General features: G+C 37.2%; 1 protein-coding gene across 4 annotated transcripts in view; it reads right to left on the bottom strand.

Moving 5' to 3' along the window:
• LOC124162640 (phosphatidylinositol 4-phosphate 3-kinase C2 domain-containing subunit beta) overlaps positions 1-26,188 on the bottom strand; it is a 117,259-nt gene extending 91,071 nt beyond the window's left edge. For 3 of the 4 annotated variants that reach the window (XM_046539232.1, XM_046539234.1, XM_046539235.1), the window contains exons 1-16: positions 26,076-26,188; positions 25,697-25,877; positions 24,436-24,734; positions 21,441-22,400; positions 20,481-20,589; positions 20,250-20,393; positions 19,308-19,558; positions 17,705-17,804; positions 15,192-15,415; positions 14,591-14,843; positions 13,661-13,862; positions 11,898-12,086; positions 9,201-9,316; positions 7,895-8,039; positions 6,896-7,141; positions 4,605-4,830 (exon numbers count right to left, since the gene is read on the bottom strand). In XM_046539232.1, the coding sequence (XP_046395188.1) occupies positions 4,605-4,830; positions 6,896-7,141; positions 7,895-8,039; positions 9,201-9,316; positions 11,898-12,086; positions 13,661-13,862; positions 14,591-14,843; positions 15,192-15,415; positions 17,705-17,804; positions 19,308-19,558; positions 20,250-20,393; positions 20,481-20,589; positions 21,441-22,400; positions 24,436-24,734; positions 25,697-25,859 (3,627 nt within the window). In that variant the 5' untranslated portion in view covers positions 25,860-25,877; positions 26,076-26,188. The remainder of the gene's footprint in view (positions 1-4,604; positions 4,831-6,895; positions 7,142-7,894; positions 8,040-9,200; positions 9,317-11,897; positions 12,087-13,660; positions 13,863-14,590; positions 14,844-15,191; positions 15,416-17,704; positions 17,805-19,307; positions 19,559-20,249; positions 20,394-20,480; positions 20,590-21,440; positions 22,401-24,435; positions 24,735-25,696; positions 25,878-26,075) is intronic. The other variant, XM_046539233.1, reaches the window with a different exon arrangement.
• Positions 26,189-26,497: the final 309 nt, after the last annotated feature.

Below are 26,497 nucleotides of genomic sequence, written 5' to 3'. Positions count from 1 at the left end.
AAACCTAATTCAGGACAGCAATCCATAAACTTCACGGTAAATTACCTCAGGAATGGATGAAAAGGAAAATTTTGATGTAGCTTCTTATCTTGCAATACATAAATTTTCTTCAAATCTCTCTCTAGCCATAGCTCGCTTTCACTTGGTACTTACTCTTCCACCCCCTTTTAACATATTTCAACATTATTTCTCACCATAAAACGAAAGCAATCTAATAATATTACTTCTAACTGCTCCATACTATTAAATTATGCTTAATTGGAACATATTTTAAATCTTCTACAATTAAAAACAACAATACAGCCTCACCCCCATAGCATGATTTTTCTACCTTTGCATGAAACAATCTTCTCAAATAAATCTGCTGTCTATTACGAATATAAGTATCAAATTGGAAATAAAATTGATTTTTGTAGGCAATTTAAGTGCCTCAAACTTTATTTAGTACACGATAACCAGTGGTGCAGTGAGGGGGGTGTTTTGGGGGATAAACCCCCCCCCCCCCCGGAGCTCTGATGAAATGTTCAAGTTTAATTCATTTCACTTAGTTGGATTAATATTACTTATAGAATAGTGTTAATATTAATAAAATATCCCTCAGAAGGCCACAAAACTCACCATTTTGAACCATTTATACGAAAATTTTTCTAGGGGAGTGCCCCCGCACGTCCCGCTTACCCTGGCGGGTATTCCACACCCTAACACATCCTAGTGTTTTACGCCTACAACCCCCCCTCCAGCCTTAATTCCTAGCTGAGCCCCTGATAATAACTACCATTCGAAAATGCTTATCAAGATGAGGGGATATCTTTAACAACAAATTCAATTTCACCAAACAAGCATAACTTGGCAAATCCAATTAACTCCCAAATAAATACCCAGGCTAATGATGGGGAGAGGTGGGAGACTAGCAATGGGAAAATCCTATTAAGCTAAAATTTCACTTTAACTTTCATTATGGTCATAATTTACGAAAATTAAATGATATACAGTGAGTCCTCGTTTAACGTCACTTACCGTTCCTGAAAAATGTGACGATAAATGAAATGACGTTAATCGAAACATAATATCCCATAAGAAACAATGTTAAAAGTGAATATCGGCTCCTAGACCTCACAATTCCTACGCGAAAAAATTTTAGCGTATCATATCTGGGGCATTTTTTACGATGGGAATGCCAAGCTATGGCATAAATACGACTTCCTGTCTTCATCGACGACAATAGCAGCACTAACGTAAATCCTTCTCCATTTTTGTATCTTCCCGCATTTGCTCTTCGGCTTCGCTATGGTGGTCGCCCGAGCGAGCGTCGCCTGGGCATCATCATCGCTGAAACATCGTCGCAGTTACAGGAACCAAAATTATTGTGAACACGGCAAAAAAAATGGCGACAAAAACTCAGAGTTCTACACGGAAAAATTCCTTGAAATCACTTTTTAGGTTCCTGAAAACCATTATATCAAGTAAAACCTTGTGCACCTACCTAAGAATTCATTTAGCAGAAAATTTGCTAAAACCGTAATCGCAATTAACAAGAAACCGTTTTACACTTCGTTTAGACTGTATAACCGCCCACAAAACGAACAACCTTTAACACGTTCGCTGCCGGGCCCGAATTCTACTGGTTTCCGCGTGTGCCAGGCGAATATTTTCGAACCTATTACCAAACGGCAATAACGATATTGAGCCTATCTCCGGGTGTTACTAATATTTCTCGGTATATTTGGACTCATTATGTGATGCGCTATCGATTGTAACTTTAGTCACGTGCGACGCCATAGGGCGTCTCCCCACTTTTGACAATGCCTAAAATTTGATGAGACGCCATTTGGCGGCTCAGGCCATTGGATCTTCGTTCCAACGTTTTAGTGTACACTCAAAAGCTATGGTTGAAAATACTGTTAAAACAAATTTTAATTGTTGATTATGCTTTTAATAATATTTGCTATCGTATCCGGAGATGATTAGTGCAATGATTTATACTTGGGAGGCTTGGGTACGGCTGATCCGGAGAGATCATAAATTTTGTAGAAACACGTTTGGCTTTACTGAGGGCAACTTTGCGACTCATCGTCTGCAAGAATTATTTGTAACATCCACGACAGCCAACACGGGCTTTTCTAAAATGAAGAAACAGCGCTAATATCTAATAGTGCGAAAAATACTAATTCTTGATTTTATATTATGATAATTTTATCCTCTAAATTACCAGACTTCGAAGGCTTCCTTCAGTGTTATTTGTATTTACCAGGTAGTGCGTCAATTTTTTAGACCCTAACAACGGAATCCCGAAGAATATGCAGCCATTCTTCAATAATTTATCGTCTTAACTACTGGAGAGAGATCATGTGGGCACCTGGATTCCGTGTTTCATTCCACAGTATAAAAGCATTAACAATGCAAGTCCCAAAAAAGAGCATCATCGGCCACCTTGTGGTACCACCTTACTTTTTTTCGATGGGTGCAGTGATACAACGAAAGGGTCTCAGCAATGTCAATTCCTCCCTTTATTTTATTGTACTCAAACACCATCTTTGGCTTAGTAATCATGGCCCTCTTCGATTTCTTTCCCCGTTGGGATTATTTCCTATCTGATGGTGGTGGAGATCATGAATACGTCACGCTGATCTTTTCATTTCTTTACCGTTGCTCCACAAGTTTTTCATAGCACTGAAATGCCTTTCTTTAAGTTAGCAGTCGTTATTTCTCTTAACAGCCCTTTCCTATTTTTCCTAATGGTACCCACAAAATGAGACTTATCTCACAACATTCTTTCCATAAGCGTGGGATGAATCAAATCACTAGAAGTATCTAAACATTACAGCAGGAGTAGGGGTGCCGACTTACAAAAAATATTGGGGGGGCCCAAACTGGGGACCCTGTCTCTGTAAATTTTATAAGTAGTGAATTTTATGTTTTTTAAGCATTTTAGAATAGTCATATGATCGACATTAGAACCCTGATCACTCGAATCACTATATCTGGACACTCCGGGGAAAATTGACAAGCATGAACATTTTTTCCTCACATCTGTAACGAATTTTTGGGGGGGCTCGGTCCCCCTCAGGCCCCATGGAGTCAGCGCCACTGAGCAGGAGTTATTAGATTGTGAATAAAAAAAATGGAATAAGGAATCATACCTGTATTAGAAGAAGAAAGATTACCTGACTCTGAGGATTCATACGACTCCTTAGACACCCTGAATTAGCGGTGTCTCCTTCAGAAAATCCTTCAAGGTCGTTGGTGGAAGCCGAATTGTCAGAATGAAACATATGCTCGATTTCTTCTTCGTTAAAACGTCTTTTTCCCCCAATAATGCGTGACGGAGTACACATGATATATTCACTAAACTGGTTATCACTTCCGTATCGAAGGCACAAACACAGAGAATACATTTGGTATACTGATACGCTCCAAACTCGGTTAGGTACGAGGGACAAGTGAGGGAAGGAAAAAAAACGAAAAAAGCTCTGCAAATGTAATTTGAAACATTGTGTGGAGATATAATACCTCGAGCTTCCACTTGAAGCATAGAATGATATAGCCATTGAAAAATAGCACTCTCGAAAAAAACATGAGAAACCGAAGACGAAAAAAAATGAAATTCGAGCTGAAATGTGTTACCAATACCCTCCCTTCACAGAAGATAACATTGTCTCGTCAGTGCATAAGGAAATGTAGCTTAAATTTCAAGTTCTATACATCGCTTGATGATTCAACGAAAACGCTACTTTGACGCCCATTGGCGTCTCACTAGTTGCGTCCAGCAGCAATGCGAGACGCCATATGGCGTCTCACTAACTCGAATTTGAAGTTATGTGAGACGCCCTATGGCGGCGCGTGGCAGGGAACGTGTTAACGTCTGCCGCTTCGTGTTTTTTTCTCACGTGAAATTTAAAAGCCTTGACGTTATCGCAAAGCGAAGGTGCGATAAAAGAATGACGGTCTCAAAATTTTCGTGACGTTATTGCAAAATGAAGTTAAACGGGGTGACCTAGAACGAGGACTCAATGTATGTATTACTATTTATGTAAATAGTCAGTCATCTTAAATTGCCTCAAGGCTTTGACAATTTCCTTCGACGGACCATGGATCTTTGGAGACTGGGAAATTATTGGGAATTTCAGCACAAAAAAAGTACATGTGAGGGCACTCAAACACTAAGCTTCACTTATCTCCCTTTCTCATGTTTTCAGACAGTTTCATCACATGTACTTTGTGGAATAATCATCTAAACAGATAGTAAAAATACGATCAAATAATGTTCAATAATAACCTTAAAACACACAGAATAAATTTTGATATAAAAGGAATTTTAACATTATTGAGGAACCAACTTGGTAAACCAAGTCATATTAAAAGCGCATTTTGTGCGAAGCTTATGGCAATTAAATGTTAAAATACTGAAGATAAACCTATGTGCAAGAGGATGAGGCAAATTGTAAATTTGGCTTCGGCAGCAGATTTATTCAAATTTATTTATATTTTTTTCATTTTTACATACACTCCATGACTTTCGAGACACAATGGAATCCACTCACTTTCAAAGCTGTACAGAGGAGAGGACACCCAGTTCATGCAAAACGTTTCACCTTCTAACTCACCTGAGGTGATTGGCCGGGGAGAGTCTGAGTGAGGAGCCAATACAGGTGATGAGAGACACGAGGGGAGGTCAAGGCCCTCTCCAACAGAAAATGAGCCAATGGGGAGGCCTCCCAAGCCTCATGCTTCAGGGCTTGCACCAGCTGCGGAAGGTAGTCCACCAGTTCATCACAACCAATGGATCTCACCCACCGGATCGCCATTTTCCTCACCTCCGCATCAGGAAAACTAAGAAATGAATAGGGAGGATTATGAATGCAAAGCCAGACAGCATTTCATGTGTAAACATGAATTGCCATGAGAAATAATTCTCCTGGGCAGGCAATCTAACCACAGACCTTTGATTTTCCAGGCTACTATGCAGACTGCAACGCAATCCAGGTTCCTGAATTCCCATGGCAATTGTATTCAGGAACCTGGATAGCGCAAAGGTCTGTGCAGTGGCCCAGAAAACCGAAGGTGGTTCGATGCCTGGTAAAGGGAAATTTCATCTCATGGCAATTCATGCACAATTCACCACCGTTCACATGGTAATGGATAAGATGTTTTTCCACTGACCTATCACCCTCACAAAAATCTTACCGGAGTGTTTTCATTTAAAAAGGCAAGGACTTGGCCCAAAAACAAACAAAAAAGTCGAGTAAAAATAAAAAATTAACAAAGAGCCATAACTCTGGGAATATTCAATATTTTGGAAAAGAGAGTTTGTACTCCTCTTTTTTAACCCTTTCGCGCCGGACCTTCGTTGAAAGAAATTCTTCTTCAATACGAGTCTCTTGAAAGTTTTCTTTACTCCTCTGTACGAAGCCTTTCCGCATCAACTAAAGGCAGTGGGTCCCTCCCGAAACATTTTTGGACCCAACTCGGTGGGGCTCCGATCCTTTTCCTCGGCCTCTGTCCCAGACCCTAGAGGGATTAAAAGCCCCTTCCTAGCACGAGTCCGCGATCAACTAGCTAAAATATTAACGCAGAATATATGCAAATACTTGTTGTTAGTATCGATTTTTTTAAATTCAAAATGAATTTCGTGTTTTTTTCTGAGCGTGCAGAAATTTTAAACAAAGTTCTAACGTTTCTATAGACGGATTTAGTATATTTACTAGTTGTTCTATAACTCCGTTGATATTAACGTTAGAATTTTGTTTGAAATTTCCATGTGGTCAGCAAAAAAAGATGAATTCATTTATAGCAATAGATATGAAAAGTAAGCAACAAATATTTTTTTGGAAAACACACTGCAAATAACAGTAGTTGACCGCGTGGAGAGGATAGGAAAGGGTCGACCTGAGTGGCCGAAGAAGGGGCTGGGCTCGCGCTAAGGCCGATCACAAGGGGCGACCGCGTCCGTGGGTCTATTGTGTCCGCCACGGTCACTTTTTTCGACCTGTGCCGCACAGGCGCGGCGTTCGTTGGTTAGGGTAAGAACATTCAGGACGCACTGGTGTGGCATTCGTAGTTGAGGAAAAAAAATCCTCGCCACACAGGTGCGGAATTCGGCACAAAAGGGTTAATGAACAAACGCCATAGAGATGAGCCAATTTTTATCAAAATTAATGATGATCCGTGAAAATGGAAATTTTGTATTTTTGCTGCAAATTAGACTCGGCTTTATTCGTAAGTCGTACAGAACTCCTAGGAATGGGTTTTCTTTAGCAGGACCTCAGTATTGGTTATTCTTCAGCTCCACACAAGCAGCTAAAATGGAAGCCTTTTCATAACCAGGTTGCAATAACAGTAACAAAAATATTTTCCATAGTTCTTACCACCACAGTCTTGTAAAAAGGGCAGAGCTTCATTGTTGACTCCTTACAAAAATGGCATTCCTTTGTTTCCCAAAGGAATAACTTCAATAAGGAAACAGAATTTAATATAAAATAGGGTAGAGTACCATGCTAGCTGGTAGTGCTTGTCTTAAATAAGGATTATTAATACTTTATCAAACGAAGAAAACTTTCTGACCTTAGGCAGTTTTAATAGGTGATTATTAAGACAAGTTTCCCCAAGCTCTGTGCCTCATGCATGCATTGGTAACCTCAGACGATGTAAAACTCCTATCTATTTGTATAGAAACTAGGTCTCTGTGACGTCACGTGGAGTGGCATCGCATGGGCACCAATCTGGCCTTTTTCAAATGAGGATAAAATTGACCCTTGCCATTTGTCTAAACCTGTATTTCTAAAACAAAATAATTTGTATACTATGAATACACTAATGGTGGGTAATGAATAGCAATCAATGCCTTTCATTTTCTTTGATGAAGGAAACTACCCTATTGGAATGGTATAATAATTACCATGGCAACAGCAGCTGCAGAGCACTCAGGGGATCAATAGGTGCCCAATTGTGAAGGAGCGAGTGTAGATCAGGAAGGCAACTACAATCCCATGATGGAGCCAACAGAAGCACTTTGTGCAAAGCTTCTGGTTTACTATGAAGGTAATGTCTATGCTCCCATAGCAGAAGTCGATCACTGCCCCTTTGATATTCACTTCTTTCATATTCAGTCTTATGTTTATCAGTCTTATCCAGCCTTGGACTCCTATTCAAACAAAGAGAAAAATTATATGAAAAAAGGAGGAAGAATATGAAGTATGCAACATTCGACAATTGACATGAAAACTAACTGATGTATGATCGTCTTTGTAAGCATGAAATTTCATAACAACAAAGCTTCCTTACTGTAGTGCATGCAAATTTTGAAGGGGCAAGTTAGGGAAAACAGAAATTTAAAAAAATTGTCATACCAAAATTATACTCTATTTAAAATAGTCGTAAAGACAAAATTGGCTCTGTACTTCAGCATGAAGTTCAAATCACACATCAATCACTAGCCCTCTGGAGACTTGAGGAAAAAAGGAGGACATAACTGACAAAAAAAACTGAAATTCAAAATGTAAATACAGAGTTAAATGACTCTGAATTGATATTTTCCAGTTAAAATACATTAAAGCAATGGAATGGATGAAAGCACACAATTGAATAAAAAATGAGAAAAATTCAAATCGCAGTTAACAGCCTTGGTAATGCCTAACAAGTTTCCTAAACTTTGACAGTTATTTAAAAAAATCTCTCCATAGTCTTCAAGTACATGCACTGGACAGTTGCTAAATTTAAATATAAAATTAAAAATTCAAATAGTGGAAAATTACAAATTTTTGTGCGTTCTTCCATCATCACTGCAAAAATTGAACTCAATTGATTGAAATAAGAGTCAACAGATGTTCTAAGGCTTTTGAGGTTTCTATGATAGTTTACTGATGCTATTCCATAAACATGAAGAAAAAATTATTACCTGGTGATCATATCTTGCTCTACAATCTCAATAAGCTTCAACTGCGTAGAATGGTCAAGATAGGAGAAGTCGTTCATGATTGGAGGCCTATCAGCTATTTCAGAGGGAAAGACCACCCTCTCTTCACAGTCATGCAAAGCAATTCCTTAAGGACAGAAAAAAGCAAGTTACAGCAACTTCAAACAGAAACATTTATAACAATATTGACTTTATTATGCATTCCACGCCTATTATGAAAAATATTTCAGTGTTTCCCCTCATTCCACCAAAATTAAATTATAATTAATTTTATAGTCCATAGGCCAATCAATGGTAGTTGACAAAGTCAAATCATAAAAGTAATCAATAAATTAATGCAAGTATCAATTGAAATCAGTCGCAAAAAATATTCAAACACTGTATATAAAATACATATAACATCCTGTCCAAAGTTAAATTGATGCAAAATCTTTGCAATTGATAAGCTCTACAAGATTATAGAATGGATGTAGAACAAACCAGTTATTAATATTTTTCTTGTGATGTGATGTCTAGACCACTGAAATCTGATATGTCTAGGCCATTGGATTTTAGATAGTCATAACATAATTATTTTTAAATATTATTTGCTTAAGTGAATAAATAAAAGGTTTCACTGGAGAGCAATTTTGAACATTTCTCCAAAATTTATGGGGCTACAAGGTGCCACATAGATATGTAGAAGCTTTGATTATGATAGTTAGAATTCACTTTTCCATGTATGTATTTAGATTTATTAGAATTCCACCCTCATCAACATTTATGGTTGTTTTTTAGTTGGTTTTCAAAAATGTTTGCAGCTCTGCAAAGAGTGTGAAGTAGTTTATTTATCTCAATACATATTGAAATAAAGTGTTTGCACCCACGAGGAATAGAATTGAAAAGTTATGACTCCGATTGATATATCCTCTCAAATATAAATTTTAGTTAAAAGCCATTGCTTACTTCCCATGAAATTTGGATCGCTATGCCATCAGCATCATGAGTGGTAAATTTTGTAAACTGATTCCAAGGCATGGTAAGTGACAACATACTAAGTGACTGCCTCCTCTCAGTGAAGTGAAGAATCCTCCATCATCATAGCTGTGGTATCAGTTATGTTATTTCTCGTTTGTAAGAAGATGAAGGCATGAGCATGCATCAAATTTTCACTACAATGTAGTAAGTGAACTGCACCAACTAAGAGCTTAGTGGCAGTGGCATTGGCATTAAGAGTTCCTCACTGTAATTCATGCCACCACTGTGGGTAAAGCAATGAGTGAAATGCTCAAGTAGAAGTTTCACCCACCTAGCACAGGATGAAAGTCTCCCAAGGGATGTGTCCCAGGAGCTGGAGCTGGTCCCAATATTTTATCAGCCTCCACAGGCCACATAGATAAAAGGAAGTTGCCTTGAGCAAAAACCCTGAAAGAAAAAGAAATTATCTCACAATTCATTATCTATAAGACAACGACTGTACATAAAAATCAAAAATACTAAGGCTGACAATGGAATTTTAGCTAATTAACGGCTCATAAATACCAGTCATAAAATTGTGCGAAAAATCCACAGAGAAAAAATCATTCGCCTTGTCCAGGATTCAAACCCAGGGGCGGAATTCTGTACCGATAGAAATGTGATTCACAAAACGCCGCTACCGACAGATTGTCGGTGCAACCGACAAATTCGTGACGTAATGCTTTTGTCGGTACGAAAGTGGCACCCGCACGCGAGGCTAGGCGCCTCGACCAATCATATTTCTCCTTTGTTTGCATTAAACAAATGAGGCTCAGAAAACGCCATCTGTTATTCGTCAGCCCGCAAAGAAGTTAAAAAGAGTTGATCACTGCTTTGTGAGATATTTACGATGTTTAATCACTCTGCGAACACAATTTCTTACTCCCGTTGGTGCGATGTGGCTTGTATTCCGAGATTTTGCTGTATTTACCATCGGACTTTTTTTTCTAGCCCAAGCAAAAAAGCCTTTATATTCAAGGATTCAACGGTCGTTGATAGAAGAACACCGGCAACATTTGGTGCTCAATGTATTGGAATTTTCAAGTATAATTGTCTTGAGGGGACTTTGTCTGCTACATAATTGTTCACCTACGCTTATTATAATTGTATTCTTGGGATTAGCAGTGACGAAATTATTTTTATTAGTATTGTAACAATGTACCTTCTTGAGCCACGGCTTGTTTACATCGTTTGCCTCATTGTTCGCCGTAAGTCCGATACTTCCACAAGGGTAATTATTTAATTAGAAAACATTTTTGTCGCTTGAATTCACATTTTGGGCTATTTAAAATACATTCGTTGAGAAAAACACCGAGATTCAGCGGATGTCGCGGAAGGTATCATCAGTATCATCGCGTCAAGTGTTGTGATTGTGAACTTGAGTGACATACTTTACGCTATCTATTTGGAAGTGTTAACTTTTGATACCATTTGTGTGTTATTTCAAACTTTGCGTTGATATGACTTTTGACTAAATATGCTTGATCAGTGTTAATTTGTGATATACCGTTGAAAGGATGAAGTTTTTCTCGTGTTGAAATGAAATTTTTGTAGTTTTATGATGAATAATTCATTAAATGTTTCCTTGTTTCGTGCAATCATTCTTTTTATTTGCCCCTTTCTACCGATGGAATACACGGTACGTACCTACTCAGTGCTCTTATAGTAATAATAAAAATCTATCTTGAAGTCCCGTACGGTGTTTGGTTAGTATGGTGAGGTAAATTCAGCATTAATTTTACGGGAAGTTTTGTGCACCGGTAACGACGTCAAAGAGTGAGAGGAGTTAAGTGATGCCATTTATAAAATATAGTAGCAATATGCTTTTTCTATTTCGTCGTTGCTGTCTGATGATCTCAAGAGTACTTACGAAGGTAGGAGAGTTATTTTCATTATAAACCACATTCTCAGATGCTCACATATGGTATTGAAGTTAAAACTAAAGTGAACGAAATGTCCACGTATATATTTCATTGAAAGTGCATCTATACTCAATAGGCATTCGTTTTTATTGAAAATATAAATTAATTTCGGATCCAAACTTTACGAATCAACAATAGATACCTATCGTGTCTTGTTGTGAGTAATTTAAAAGCAAAGCAATACGTTACATACTTAAAATTACGGAATATTTATAATGTAAAATACCTTACGCTATTGGAACGCATAATGTAATATATGTGTAACATTGGCAAAGTTAAATACTGCTCCCACTATGTACATTTTACGTTTCAAGCGTTTAATCAATAATTTTTATTACAAATAACATACAATTAGAGCGCTTCCACGGATCTAGCGTCGTAGATTATGATTTAAAATCGTCAGCTTAGGCCGAAAAGTGTAAACAAAAGTCCGCCATGTTGCTAAAAATTTGTCGGTAGGTCCTACCGAGCATTTTGAGATCGTCGGTACATACCGACGGGTTTACCGACAACTGTCGGTGGGATAACGACAATCGTCGGTAAAACGTGTCACCTGAATCGCTCGTACCGAGACTTATCGGTAGGACCGGCTTACCGACACCGACAATCGTCGGTACGGTGTACAGAATTCCGCCCCAGATCCCCCATTTCCAGTTAAGCTACCGAGGTCCCATTTGATGATATTTTTGTCAGTGGCAAATGACTTTTTTCTCTGTGGATTTTTCGCACAAATTGTGCATTGCAGGTGACTCCGTAAAAATATCACGTGGCTAGTTCCAGCATTCCTAAATTAGTCATAAAATTGTCAAACAATGAACATGCAATCCGAAGGGTGGTAGCCTTTCAGATTGAGCTCTGGTCTTTTAATGGAAGGATCCCATGTTCAACTCCAGGGTGAAGTCTTTGGCCACCCTGAGATCAAATCCTCCAAGTGACAGGTGAACTTGTCCATGGCTGAAATTCACATACCTGTAGCTTAAAGCAGGGCAAGCTCTACCATGACCTACCAAACTAACCTTCAGGTTGAAGCACAGAGAGAGAAAACATGCAGTTAACATGCTACTAACCCATCATAGTTGAATAATTGAAGAGCAACCCAGCCTAATTCAGTGGTGTTGAAACCCCTTGCAGATGCTTCTGCATCACCATTAGAATTTCCACTTTCTTCCACAGGTAACCATGTTCTACCGTACAAAGTAAGCACCAGACGTGATTCACGAGGCAGTAAGCACAGTTTCAGATCTTCTATCTCCAGCCTAGTAAAAAAAACAAAAATATATCCAAAGATAAAACATGAAAAACGGCATAAAAATTCATTCAAATCAACCTGTATGATGATTTTAATAGCATTAGGTCTTATGGTATTTATCAGCCCCATGAAGCTCTAAACCTATGCCTGCATGAGTGATCGAGTACCCATGGTAATTGGCTATCCATATTTTACCACCAGCTGTCATCAATGCCACACATTAGAAGTAACACTATTGACAGTACCTACTGTTCAAGCCAATTAGCTCAAATTAATTCCCATAGCATTTTCTTCTAAAAACAGTTCAGAGAATAAAACACTATATTTACATTGCCAACATCCATTGAATATTGAATCAATTTATTTCACAGCAGCATTGAATAAACAGCCCTTTTGGCTGTACACTGGGCTTTCATAGTGATTTCAGGAAACAGCAGAGATTCTTGAGAAAATTGCCGACAAGCTTTTCCATTTAATAAAGTTATGTACAGCTAAAATTCAAGCTAGACTAAGTAGTGTGAGTACTGTCACAAGGAAATAATTTGCCATCACATTAAATGAATTTAAAGACAATGTACTGATATAAAATTTGAGTAAGAGAGCAATTTATTGATTAAGAACTTTCTGTAATAGAACACATGAAAAAAAGAACTTTTTTCCGTGTCCCAGAAAAAAATTCAATCTATCAGAACCAATCCAAAAATATGCTGTGAACAATGAACTTAGCCCTCAGACTGGTTTCGGGACAAATATTTTGCAAGATGGTGTCAGTGTAAAAGCACTTTCAAACATTGGCTACGCTGAAGGGTCAACTGGGTGCACACAAATACCCTCAATAATAGCAGAAAACATTAGGGGAACAGGTAGGTGCAGTGGCTAGAGCATTGGCTTACTGTCTGTAAAAAAAAAACAAGAAGAGTTTGAGGAGCTCCAGTGTCTAAACAAAGCAATCAATTTCGATGCAACAAAAAGTATACAAAAGAGAATTTATTTTAAAATTGGATTATATACTTTAGAACTCATCAGGTCCATTGTAATTCCTGTACTTAATTTTTTATCAAACATGTGCCAATTTTTTCCGCGTAAAATCAAGTTTCCCAACTTTGAGCGCTTGGTATTCCCATAGTTTTAGTTCCAGTAACTTGCAATTTTGATAAAATAAAGCCAGATCTAGTATTAACAGTTTGCAGAAAACAAATTGTTTATACCACAAAAATTGATTGATTTGTTGTAAACAATGCAAATCTCTGCTAACTTCGAAACCAATGGGTCAATTAAAAATCAATTGGTACTGTTGTGCACCGTAAAATATAAAAAATGTTAGTAGAGGAATCCGTTTCAAACCACCCATGGCAGCAGAAAATTTTTCAGAGGTTTCCCAATCCCTGCCTGAGTATTGCGTGGAGGGTACTTCAAGCTCAACACTTCATCCGTCAGATGGGACTCTTAAACCGTGATATTCTTGGTACAGATAGTTTAAAATTGCATATTCATTCAGTGCAGATAATATGGATAACAGAGCCTGAATTGACTGAATACATAAATTTAAATGTATCATGTGAATACAGAAATTCTACTCACCAACAGTCAAAAACTATCCGTTCATAAAAGGACATTGATTGTGAAACAGGACTGGTCGGTCTGCAACTCATCACTGGCCTTGTGCCATGGTAAACCTGACATATTATATAATAATCATCGTATGCCCACGACTGCATTAGTCTATGAAGAGCTTCAACACGAACTCTAAGTGGACTAGTGATTTCCACCACTGACTTTGTCACTGCAAGAAAAGTAAAACATTATTATAGAAACATGTTTATTACCACCTGCCAATGAATAAATTCATTTATTCGCATACCACCATAAACAGCACATATTGGCCTTTTACATCAGGGTTTTCAACAAATTTAACAATTATACGTGCATGAACAACTATGCCCTGGGTAGGGGCAATCTATCCAGGCAGGACTCGAACCAGAGACCTCTTGTTTGGAAGGCAAGGATTTAACCTGCCACCACAGAGGCTGGGGAATGTAAATACAGTTGTAATAAATGGTTCCTTCTTGAACCTAGTTGAATTTCGACAAATGAAATTCTACATAATATGCTTCAAGCTTCAAAAATTGGTATGATATGCATATTATTTCATTTGAGATAAAACAGGGAGAATTTTATTGAGACTTAATGCATTTTCAAAATCAAAATGGAATAAAACCATGCATTTTTGTAGGAATTATGGTTCTTCAACTATTTATACATCACCTCAGTATGGAAATTTTAACGCAGCCTAAGGATTTTAATTTTTGAATGACATATTCTTGATTATGCATGATCACGGAAAAATGTTTTATTAAATGAAAATGGTAGAGATTTGTAACTTAAAATAAAAATTTTCCCACTTCTACAAAAAGTCAAGACTTCTTATCCACTCTCTATTCATCATCCACACACTAAAATCAGATATTCAATTATAACAAGGAACATGCATAGGAAAAGTAACAGACTTACCTGTGGGCAAATCTGATTTTGACTTCAACTGAAAATTCACTCTGAAAGCATGGCAATAAGTCTCAATGAGAGCATTGACAGCTTCCCTGATTGAATCTAGTTTATTGGCTACTGCCTCTGGCAAACTTTCTTCATGTGAATATCGACTCGAGTCAGAATTTGGATCACGTGTTCTCAAAGTTACAATGGAATAATCTCCTTCTTCTGCCAGTATTTCAGGCCATGCTGTATCACGCTGGGGTTTGATTTGCTCCTAAATGACAAGAAAATCCATAATCATGTAAGTGACTAGTTCGCAAGTCAATCTGATGAATCATATCATTGCAAATGAAACTTAATTCTTAATTTTAACGTAGAGGAAGTGAGACCTGTCAAAAAAATTTACTGGGACAAGAAATATGAGCATTTGATTGCATGCAAGTTCATAATAAGGGTGTGCTGATATGGATGCAGATATCAACTGTGTATGTATGTACATGCATAAAAAAAGCCAACTCATTACACATGTCATTTCATTTCCTTCACAACAGTAATTATTTTTCATATTTTTGTAAAAACATGATTTGGTTTTACTAAACACGAAAACAAACATACAACTCACCAGAGGTCCTGGGGATTGTGATAGCTTCGTGCAGACATCACCTAATTCCGCCAGAGCATCAGATATTTCTAGAGTTTCTACCGAACCTAAGAGGGCAGTGACTGCTTTCACAGATTGAATAACACCATTTAATTGAATAGGCACTTTACTACTTGACATTGCAGAACTTGAACAGCTCTGGAGGGCAGCACACATAACTTTCTCCATTTCACTCTCCAGTGTTTCTGAAACAATGCAAAGAATACAATTCATTAGGATGTTTAGTTTATACGTTAACATTATCAATCATGTCACAGTTAAAAGCAGAATTTACAACTTGAAATACAACAGGAAAGAAAATAAAAATGCAGTATTACTCGGTATTAAATTATATCAATAATTAATTTTGGTAACATAATTTTCACAACAGGTGCAGTAAGAAGTGCAACGTTTGCACTACCATCAGGATATGATCCTGCACATTTTCCCTGACATGGAAATCACCCTCTTTCGGTTTTTCTTTAAAATAAATCAGCTTTCTCTTCAATCTCTCTCGAGTAAACAGCATCAATCCCATTGTACAGATTTTTCGGATCACTTGCCCTGTTATATAGCTTCAGCTGCAAGCTCAATGTGTTCCTTATCTTTTTCAATAGTATAAAATCATCGATACAGGATGATAATATTATTATTTTTTAAATTGCAAAGCTCATGTCAGCCATTTCTAGATTGACAATGATAGGGAACATGATAGATATACAGTGAGTCCTCGTTCTACGTCACCCCGTTTAACGTCATTTTGCGATAACGTCACGAAAATTTTACGACCGTGTTTCGTTTATCGTCCCTTCGCTTCGCAATAACGTCACGTATTTTAAATTTCGCGCGAGAAAAAAGGCGAAGTGGCAGGCGTTAAAGGTTGCTTGTTTTGTGGGCGGTAATACGGTCAGTCTATTCAAAGTGTAAAACGGTGTGTATATTGCTAATTGCAATTACGGTTTTGGCAAATTTTAGCATCAGAGACATTTCCAAGACAATGTCCAAGAGAACAATGTTCACAATAATTTTGGTTCCTGTTACTGCGACGATGTTTCAGCGATGATGATGCCCAGGCAACGCCCGCCCGCCTCAATTCGCAATTAAAACCATCTCTTTGATTTCATAATCCCAGTTTGCCCGCCCTCGCTCATTTCCGCCATTTTGATTTCCCACCGGTCCGAAAAGAAATTCTCGTAGCGAGGGTAGGGCCTATGGACCTGAGCACCGGATCCCCGGTCTGCAGCATCTGGTAGCATTCATTGGACCGCACTATAGCGAAGCCGAAAAGCAAATGCGGGAAGATACAAAAATGGAGAAGGATTTACGTCACTGCTGCTATTGTCGTCGATGACGACAGGAACTCGTATTTATGCCATAGTTTGGCATTCCCATCGTAAAAAATGCCCCAGATATGATACGCCAAAATTTTTTCGCATAGGAATTGTGAGGTCTAGGAACCGATATTCAATTTTTACATTGTTTTTATGGGATATTATGCTTCGATTAACGTCATTTCGTTTATCGTCACATTTTTCAGGAACGGTAGGTGACGTTAAACGAGGACTCACTGTATGCACAGTTTTACCTTGTGTTGCCCCATGGAAAGTTTAAGAGCAATTGTATCATAAAAGAGAGCATTCAATACCCTGATAGTACTCTTGTAAGCTCATATTTTCTACTTAATTCTATCTTTCCTCATTTCTAGTAGTGCTATTTTAAAATCTTTTATGCACTAAAAATTTTCAAAATGAGGTGAAAGCCTTCCAATGCAGGTCATTGGATTTGAGTGAAGACTCCTGCACATACTTATTGAAAGCTGATCACTATAGCACAAGATGAGGATTCACTTGTGCATTCTGTGACATTTTGACCTAAAACTTGGAGATGAGTCACATTTCTGAAGCAGAGGAAGAGAATAAATGAAATAGTTTGAAAGACAATGCAATACATTTTCTAAAATCAGTCCTGAAGTCATTTTTGCGGCTATTGTAAACAGAGCCAGTTTAATTCTACCATGCCTTTTTTGGCTTACAAATTTTCATGCAATGAAATTCCATAAATATACCGTATTTCTCAGAATATAGTCCCCCTCTGAATAAAGTCCCCCCCCCCTAATTTCAAGGCTTCAGTTTCGGGAAAAATTATAAAAATGCGTCTGAATATAGTCCCCTCCTTAAAATTACCATTCGCATTTTTGGGAAAAAAAGGGGGGACTATATTCAGACAAATACGGTAAATTAAACCGTTTCATTGTCAATGTAAAATTTAGTATTCAACTTCATCACTGTCACAGAAAAATACCGATGCATCAAAACAAAAAGCAAAATGAAATCAGACGCATGAAAAAGCTCAAAAATAATAGGTATATGTACTCTACAGTAAAAAAAAATTCAGATCAGACTAAGGAGAACATTTGAATGCTTCCATTTATCCAAATAACTGGTTTAAAATAGTGCAATATTACAGAAAAAAAACTCGAGGCTCTATGAACATACCAAGAAGAATAAGAAGAGTATCATGTGATATGGGGTTCACAGGTTCATTGGGAAGAAGATCATCCAAGGTTAATAGGCTACCTCTCTTATCATCTTGTAACTGAAATACAAAATAATTAAGTGCTTAGAATATCTACCAAGAGTGTTGACATAAAGATACCAAATATATTTCATAAAAAATTGTTAGATAAAATGGATAGGGTATTTCAACATTCAAGGGCAAATAAAACACAAACAAAGTTATTTCCACATAATTAGATGCAAAATGAGAGGGTTGTTCACAGGAATTTTTAAATGATTTTGAATAAAAGAATTCCTAAACACCAGTCTTCAGGCAATTAGCAATCACTGAAGGAACAAAGAATTTTGTACACATTTTCCCAGAAAATAAAGGAAAAATGGTGATAAACCTTTGGTAAGTAACATATGACTAGGAATAAACATGAAAATAAATCTCTTCCAATAAACATCAGCTCATACACATACAGTATAATTAAACTAATAAATAGAAATAATATCATCAATGTTATAACTTAATCAGGATTTAAGTGCCAGCAGAGGAATCACCATGAAATGACTGAAGTTCAAAACTAAAATTTATAGATGTGAGACCTTTGACTACTATAAAAAAATCCATACTTAAAATTAAATAAATAAAATCAAATATTGCCCAATAACAAGGACTTACATACTACATATCTACAATGTAACATGTATGTGCCATCCACAATCAAGGCATTTAAAGTTTTACAAAGCTCAATGAATGGGGCACCAATATTCTTTTCCAATTACCAAATACAAACGCTCCAACAAGAAATGAGGGCAAAACTTGAAATCGAATAATAAAAAGGATTGTATTATCTTCCCCAGTTATTTTCTGCAACTCAATTTGCCACAAAAAAATCAAGATGATTTTTTATCTTGCATTTTACGATTAAAGTTCACAAGTTCACATTTAATACAATAGATTTTTTGAGATTTCAAAGCTACTTTAGTGCCCCTTGTAAATAGCACACACTGCAAACACGTCTATCCTTAGAGGTGTTCAGTAGAAATTGCAAAAGAGGCCACTAGGTGTTGGCCTACAAAAAATAAACTCCCTCTATTGAGAGGAGTCGTGAGTGAGGGAGTGACCCTGGTTCTCGGCGATGGGAGAGTCAGATGTCAGGACAGTAAAGGTGCGTGTGACCAGTGAGCAAGGCTGAAAGCCATATCATCGGGGGAGAGGAAAACATGCTTGACAAAAGATAGGAATGACAAGTGGACGTTCTCCCTCTCCTACTCTTTATTGGATTACAGTCCTTTTCATCCATTTTTGGGGTCAAGAAGTAATTTTCAACTGAGAAAATATATCGCCAATACAGGAGGTCAGTCATTAATTTTATGAGCTTCAAATACTACCAAACATATTGACAAAATTACCTTTTTTCTGACACCTATTGAAAGTACAGAGCAAATTGAAAAGATATCTGTACATACATATTTGATTAATATTTGGCATGAAATACAAAGGCATTATGTAACTCGCTTAATTTCTAGAAACCATGAAAATATTTCCACTGCTACAGAAATAGCTTGCGATGTTAGTTTGATCGAGACTTACTGTGCGTGCAAGGGGTCGCTTCAGCATTTCCAAAGGCACCAGAGACAACTCAACATCCTTTTCCAACTTAATACACTGGTGTACATACTCATAGTCTGCGAGGCAAGAATGTGAGCTTAAATACTCAGCACGACCGAGGACTTTCAGCACAAAATCATCTGCTGTAGCCTCTGCCAAGCTCACAGATGAACCCATCCTGCCCTCAATCTCACAGACAATGTGTAGGATAACATGCTCCACAGTGGATGTCACTGCAAAAAAATTGTAAATATAAGCTTTGTACTTAAAAAGACACCAAAACTACAAAATAATAACATCTTGCCTCACACCATTGATTCCATTCAAATTCATAATCATTCAAATAAATAAAGGCAATGAATTTTATGACTGTGTTTGGCTTTATAGTTGATATAACAAGCCGATATGCCCACAAAAGGGAGAGAAGGTTTCATATATTAGATAAAAAGGGAACTTTAATATGCATAAGAATTTTTTAGGTCCGGTGACAGATAAGAATTTGAGAGTAGCATTGGCTTCCCATTTTGTGAGCTTGGACTCAAATCTCTAGCAAGGAGGAGATAGAGGTTCACCCAAGCAGAAATTTTTATCAAAAAATGAGACCCCCACAAACAAGTAGGAAGTTTGGCTATGATACCTTGGTTCAAGACCAGGTAAAACCTTTATACACCTTAATATACATAGATGGTTTATAAAGATTAAAGAGTGACTTTCTGATAGTTAAAACTTTACTCAACCCCAAATGACTTGACCCCAAAAATGGATTAAATGGGCTGTAAAATGACTGAATGCAGACTTTTAAAAAAATCACAACTTGGCCCAGGAAAGTTAATGAAAATTATTTTGTAAGGAAACGAAACGTAAATTTCCAAGTGCCACCACCTAAAAAAATAAAATTTGAATTTTATATATTACAATACTCACCATCACAGGTGAATGTGATTGGACCACAAAATTCCTTAACTCGAACAATCAGCTTAATGCTAGTCCCTTCTGTGTACGTACTCTCAAGGGTAGGACTGATAACCAAACCAACATTAGTGCACGTATCAGAGTACAAAAATTCCCCTGAAAAAAGAATTATGCAACATTAAGACACAGAGCAACTCAAATCAGTGAAAAATAACATGGATAAGGCAAAATGAAATACATCACCTCTGAGTTTCTTCACCATCGCCTGGAACGCTTTCAAGTCACAGTCATGGTGTGCACACTTGAGTTTCACAACCTGGATATTCTCATACAGTCTACTTTTGGTCTTTTTCTGAAAGAAAGATGTCAAAGGTTGAATTGACATTCATTTTACCTCATTTAAAAAATATTAAAAAAGAGGTACGACTAGTAGACATAGTATGTGAGACACTGTGACTAGTAGACTGGTGTTGTGTGAGCCACCAACCAGATGGGCATCGGAGTAGAGATACAAGGAGGAAGGTGATGGTGATATCAAAGAGGATAAATAATCATCATCGTAAGTCAACAATTCAAAGATTAGTTTGACGCAGTTCTCCATTCTGCTCTCCTATCCGCTTGCGCCATATATACATAGCACTATTTCAGGTGAATAGCCTTTAATTGATTGAGAATGGATTTCCAAATAGAAGACCAGAAAAATTAGCCCTCAAACTCAAAACGAAAAATTTTAAAATCTACTGAGAAAAAATCCGCCCCATGGACTGAAAGTTTGACCTAATGTAGGAATGCTTAGCTCTGAGGATCCCATGAGACATGAAAGAGGTGATCTTTCCCAAAAGCTTATCCTTGACATTCTGGCCTACGTGAATGAGATAACTGGAAGACACCATTAAAACCATAAATTCATATTACAACTACAATGAAATTAACCTAAGCACATAATTGAAATAAAACACTCGATTCTACAATTTTACAAGATTATGTCAATTTCACACTGTTATAAATATTCTGGTATACTAATGTAACCCTGTGTTTAGATAAAATTTTCAGAACTCTGAAACCAGTCTCCTTACTGCAACCATAGTCCAACAATTAAAGTGACATCTTTACTGCCATGATATTTTTATGACACTAAATTGGGCCAGCTAAACATAGATAGCAAGCTCATAATGATTAAGATTGAAAAAAGTGAATACTCACCCTTCTTGAGTAGGTAGATTTCCTTTTCTCCTCATCTTTCTTTATGGACCGAGGGGGTAAGGGAGGAGGCTGAGAATAAATACTCTCTCTCTCAGCAAATTCCACTACGCTTTTTCTCGGCGATTCCTTCACAACCGTCGCATACGGTGATTCTCCTGGTGGCACAGCACACTGAGACGGGAGGGCATTGATGAAATCAAACGTATCGTGGATGTCATAAATGCTGGAACCCTCGGAGCGGAGGTCATCCATTCGATCAACAGAGGATTCCCTGAACCCCCTTCGATTTGACTGAGAAACACTACTACTACTACACCCTCCATCACCCTGCACACTTGTATCACTTTCCACACTTCTTTGTCCACTCCCCACATTCTCCTGTTGTGCACTGACAGTATCACCACACTCATCTGAAATATTGCCATCCTTGGAGGCATTCTTCAAGGATTCATTGGCAGCCTTGAGCAACAAAGGATCAAAAGTCTCCAGGAGACTTGTGCGAATCGAGGCCGTTGACTCTCTTCGATTACGTGGGGATCCATTCTCAGAGCTTCTGTACGGGGTGAGGTCGATTAAGTTGTTATTGTCAATCTTCCCCATGAACCTAAGCACGTCCAAGTTGGTATCCTGAGGGCTCATTATGGCCAGGGGTCTTGGAGCGCCACCACTGTGCCGGGGAAAGGAGGCACCGCTGGGTAAGGGTGTTGGGATGGGTAGTTGAGGATAAATGCTCGGAGCTGTTAGCCCAGGATTCCAGCCAATGTGGTTGTCAAAATTCTGCAGTGCCGTTGGGAGGTGGGGATACAACTTTTGAAGGGATAATTGGTTTTGCTGCGGGAAGGAGGTAGTGAACGGAATTGTGGAAGCTGGAATTTCGGTAGCAAGAGGAGCATCTGATGATGGGACGTTATTGGACTCTGGAAACAAATTTGTCACCACAGCTGATGCGCTGACATCAGACTGAAAGGGAATAAGAGATAGAGAAAATTACAAATTGATTACAATTAAAGTATGAAAAGCATATGGTTTATTAGCAATGGAGGACACTCACTAATTCATATAGTCACATTCACAAAGCCCATTTCCCTTTACTACCAGTAATGACAAATGAAATATGATTTGATGCCTTTCCAGCAAATGATGTGGGTAAACTCTTCACGGGATTTCCACCGAGTTAATTTTTCCATAATGGCCAATGTTGAGATGGCTGTTTGTTGCTACATATATTCAGCCCTGAGGAAGAGCCCCAAGTCAGAGCTTGAAACGTTGGCCATTATGGAAAAATTAAACCAGTGGGAATCCCGAGAAGAGTTTACCCACAATAATGATGAATATTTACTCTAAATTCTCAAGTAGATCAAGTAGTAAGAAGATAATGGGAAGTTATTTCATGTGCATTGAGCATAAGGTGAATGAGTGAAAAGAGAAATATATTAATACATTAGCGTGCATAATTGCTTTGAATTTTCCTGTGTCTAAATGAAAAAATACAAATTTCAATTGTTCCAAGAAAATGATTTAGAGTATTCAAGGTTCTGTAGGTACTCCAAGGCATAACAAAGGAGTATACCTAATTCTTTAAATTTAGCAGACATGTGGAAAAAAGATAAAGGTTAACCTGCACGTTGTTCTAAGGAATTTAGGGTAAACTAATAAAATCTGCAGTAAATAATGCATTCAATATCCAGACCTAATAGCAGCAAGTTGCCATGTCTGAACGATTCAGTTATTCTTAAAAAATAAAAGGCTCTTAAGATGTCAATCATGATTACAATACTATTCTCTGAAGGCCTAGCTAAATGGTATATCAAAAAATAAATATGAATGAACATGAAAATGTAGCGTGTTACCACCCAAATAGTGCAAATGCAAAAGTAAAAATTAGAGCCTATTTCAATTTGGATCATGCATTTGAACATGTTTCCTTCAGGTCTACTAAAGCCATTCATGCATTCAGGCACTATCTCGTAAGGTATGTAATTAATGTATCATGTAACCAGGAGTAAATGGAATATGATATTAACTGCATTTTTGCAGAAGAATTTATCACTACCCCATCTAATGATTCATCTCTTTTGCCATAAATATATTAGGCAGTTGCCTTAATTTTCCCAAAATTCTCCTGATTCCTTTTTCTAGCAAAATTATGTTTAACACATGTTTTGAAAAACCCATATTGATGATAAAAATTTTGTTTATAATTCCAATAAAACAATGCTTTCAACATGAATCTTCTGATAGTAAAATGACTGAGTCGATAACAAGGAAATAGTAGCAGTTACTTGAGCATAAACTTATGTAAGTGGAAATAAATTCATAATTTTTTCTATCAATAGAATTTGAATTGTGTCACTAGAATACATATACTCTTAGGCATCTGAATATGAAGCCTTTGCATTGATTCTATTTGCATTATTAAAATTCTGAGGGTTGAAACATTGTTTAAATTTTTACCCAATAGAAATAAGGTAGCAACAAAAATAAAGTGACCAACAGACTCTGGTATTTTCATTTTTTTCGTACAACAATTGTTCTAAATTAAAAGATGAGAAAATAATAATAATATTTTATTGGTCACAGAAAAGATATGAATATACACATATAGGACCCGTCAGGAAAATATAAAAACAAATCAAAAGTACAAAGAAACTCACAATATATTATAATACATACCTATATATATTACATTAATAGCGAGGCATCCTTTAAGAATTCATCAATTGAATAGTAGCAATGATCTAAAAGATATTTTTTAAATTTTACTTTAAAAAGGCCAGGTCTGATTTTGTCTTTGATTGATTTAGGTAATTTATTATAAATTTTAAAACTCATATTGATAGGCCCTCTACTGAAGAGAGAAAGATTTTGTTGCCTCACAATAATATATATAAATAAATAATAATGATAATAATAATAACCACAGAACACCACACACCACTACTTTGAATGGATGAAATGTTGAAAACTAGGATAGCAACTAGAAGAAACGACTTACCTGAGAGGACAGAGCCTCAGTCAACTCATCATAGGTTTTCCTGCCCTTGGTCAGCCGTTCGGGAGGAGATGGACTATTAAACGATATAAGGTCGTGGCAGGCTGCATTGCTGGTCCTCGAGGTTAAAGCAGCAGATGCACTGTTCCTACGGGGTGTAGCTGGAGGTGGTGCTATAATTTGAGTTGTGCGAGGCACCCCAGAATTGAAGGAACCCGGGCGAGGTCTTGCTTTGAGCTGCAGGCCAGGAGCATCTTTCTGACTAGAAGCACTTTCATTCTCGCTCTCCTCGACAACGGGGGCTGAAAAAAAAAGCCATTTCACTTACTTAATGACACTAGAACTCACAAAGTACTTTAAATCTCTAAAGAAAAATTTGAACTTTTATAAAATTTAAAATACTGTTTAAGAGCTTAATTAACTCCAATTTGTGAGATTCGACTAAACACTGGTGGGTGTAAAAAAGTAATGCACTCTGCCAAATGCATGAAAATCAAAGAATGGGAGATATGTTCTCATTTTAGAACAAGTATGAATTAGCATTAATTTTGGAGTGAAGAGCAGATCAACGAGTAATGGGGTGACATAAATACAGAACAAATGAGGACAGAGGAATGATATTGTACTATTGGGTTAAAATGCCCAAACAGATAAAAAGTTTTCCTTCTCACCGTTAACTGTTACAGAAGGATAAAACACATTTCACTTTGAAGCTCTCAAGTGGCAACCAAGTAATAAAATGCGACAAGCCATTAAATGAAGTTACAGTGGCCATTCTTCTCACCAGGAAAATGACAACTATTAGACTAATTCGCTATCACAGACAATTCTACGGGGAATACACAATATATTTACCAGAAATGTGTCAGCTTTCAGGCCAATAATTTAAAACTCCAATGAACTAGGTACCAAAGCAGATGAATGAGCATTAAGTCGAATAAAAATGACACACAAATAGCCCTGATTTTATACTCATATACAAGAGTTTCTTTTGACCATATTGATGTGACAATTGTGAACAACAGCCACAGCCATTTGGATAGTCAATATAGGCTTCAAGTTAAACATTGCTTGATGATGTCATGGCTAAGTTATTCAAATTGCACTGGCATGTATTTCAATCTGAGAAAACCATACACAGAAATTGGTATACCAATTTGTAATTGACGCACGACATCAGCGAGAATCGTCATAACACTGCACATAAGATGCAATTTTCACAAATTCATTGAACTGAATTCACAACAACGGGAAATGTTCTCACCAATTGATGCATTTCTCTCCTTTCCACTCAGCCGTTCTAGTTTTTGGAGACGAAATTTCTCTAAGGCTAAACTTTCTAGGCTTAATGCTCTGGCTTTTTCGAGATCCTCTTGAAACTTTAAATCGTAATCTATTTGGGATCCTTGGTCCGCACTGTTATCCATCTGAAAAATGATACAACACTACGAGAAATCAACAAGTTGTTATTAATCATAGGCACAATTCATAATGCTACATGTAGGAGAAAATTATCCCCAGGAATTTCAAGAAATTCCGATTGCTGACCGATCTCGTCATACTCTACTTGTCAGGCAGTTTTTAATGACAACGGTAAATATTTGTTTCATCAGACAGTTATGACCTTAATGGAGTAAAAGTACCTTCTTATCTGTGCATCAAACATTTCCAAACCGTAACAACGGATAAATTAATATAATCACAGTAGTAGGTAGTAGATGTTTATGCCTCATCCTCGGATATGTTCCTTAGTTGATAACAGACTTGCTATTCGCTGTTAAACAGGGCACCGAAGACAATGCCGCCTAGAGCAACGTTGGTGAACTGCTTGATAAACAACTTCTTCACGCGCGCATTTGAAAATCTTTTGCGGCGTGTCATCAGCTGACTGCTGTAGGCAATGTTTTCATGGCATGATAATTGTGACGATTTTATCATTATTATACATGAATTGAATGTTTTTACGGTAAAAAACTAATAAATAGCAACATTTTTTATTTATTTTTAATACATCTTGTAATTATTTAACAATATGCATATTACTGTAATGAAGGCTATCTTTCAT

The sequence above is a fragment of the Ischnura elegans genome, chromosome 7 (genome assembly GCF_921293095.1).
Source record: "Ischnura elegans chromosome 7, ioIscEleg1.1, whole genome shotgun sequence".
Lineage (NCBI taxonomy): Eukaryota > Metazoa > Arthropoda > Insecta > Odonata > Coenagrionidae > Ischnura > Ischnura elegans.
Note: the sequence above shows the minus strand (reverse complement) of the source record. Positions and strands in the feature narration are given on the sequence as shown.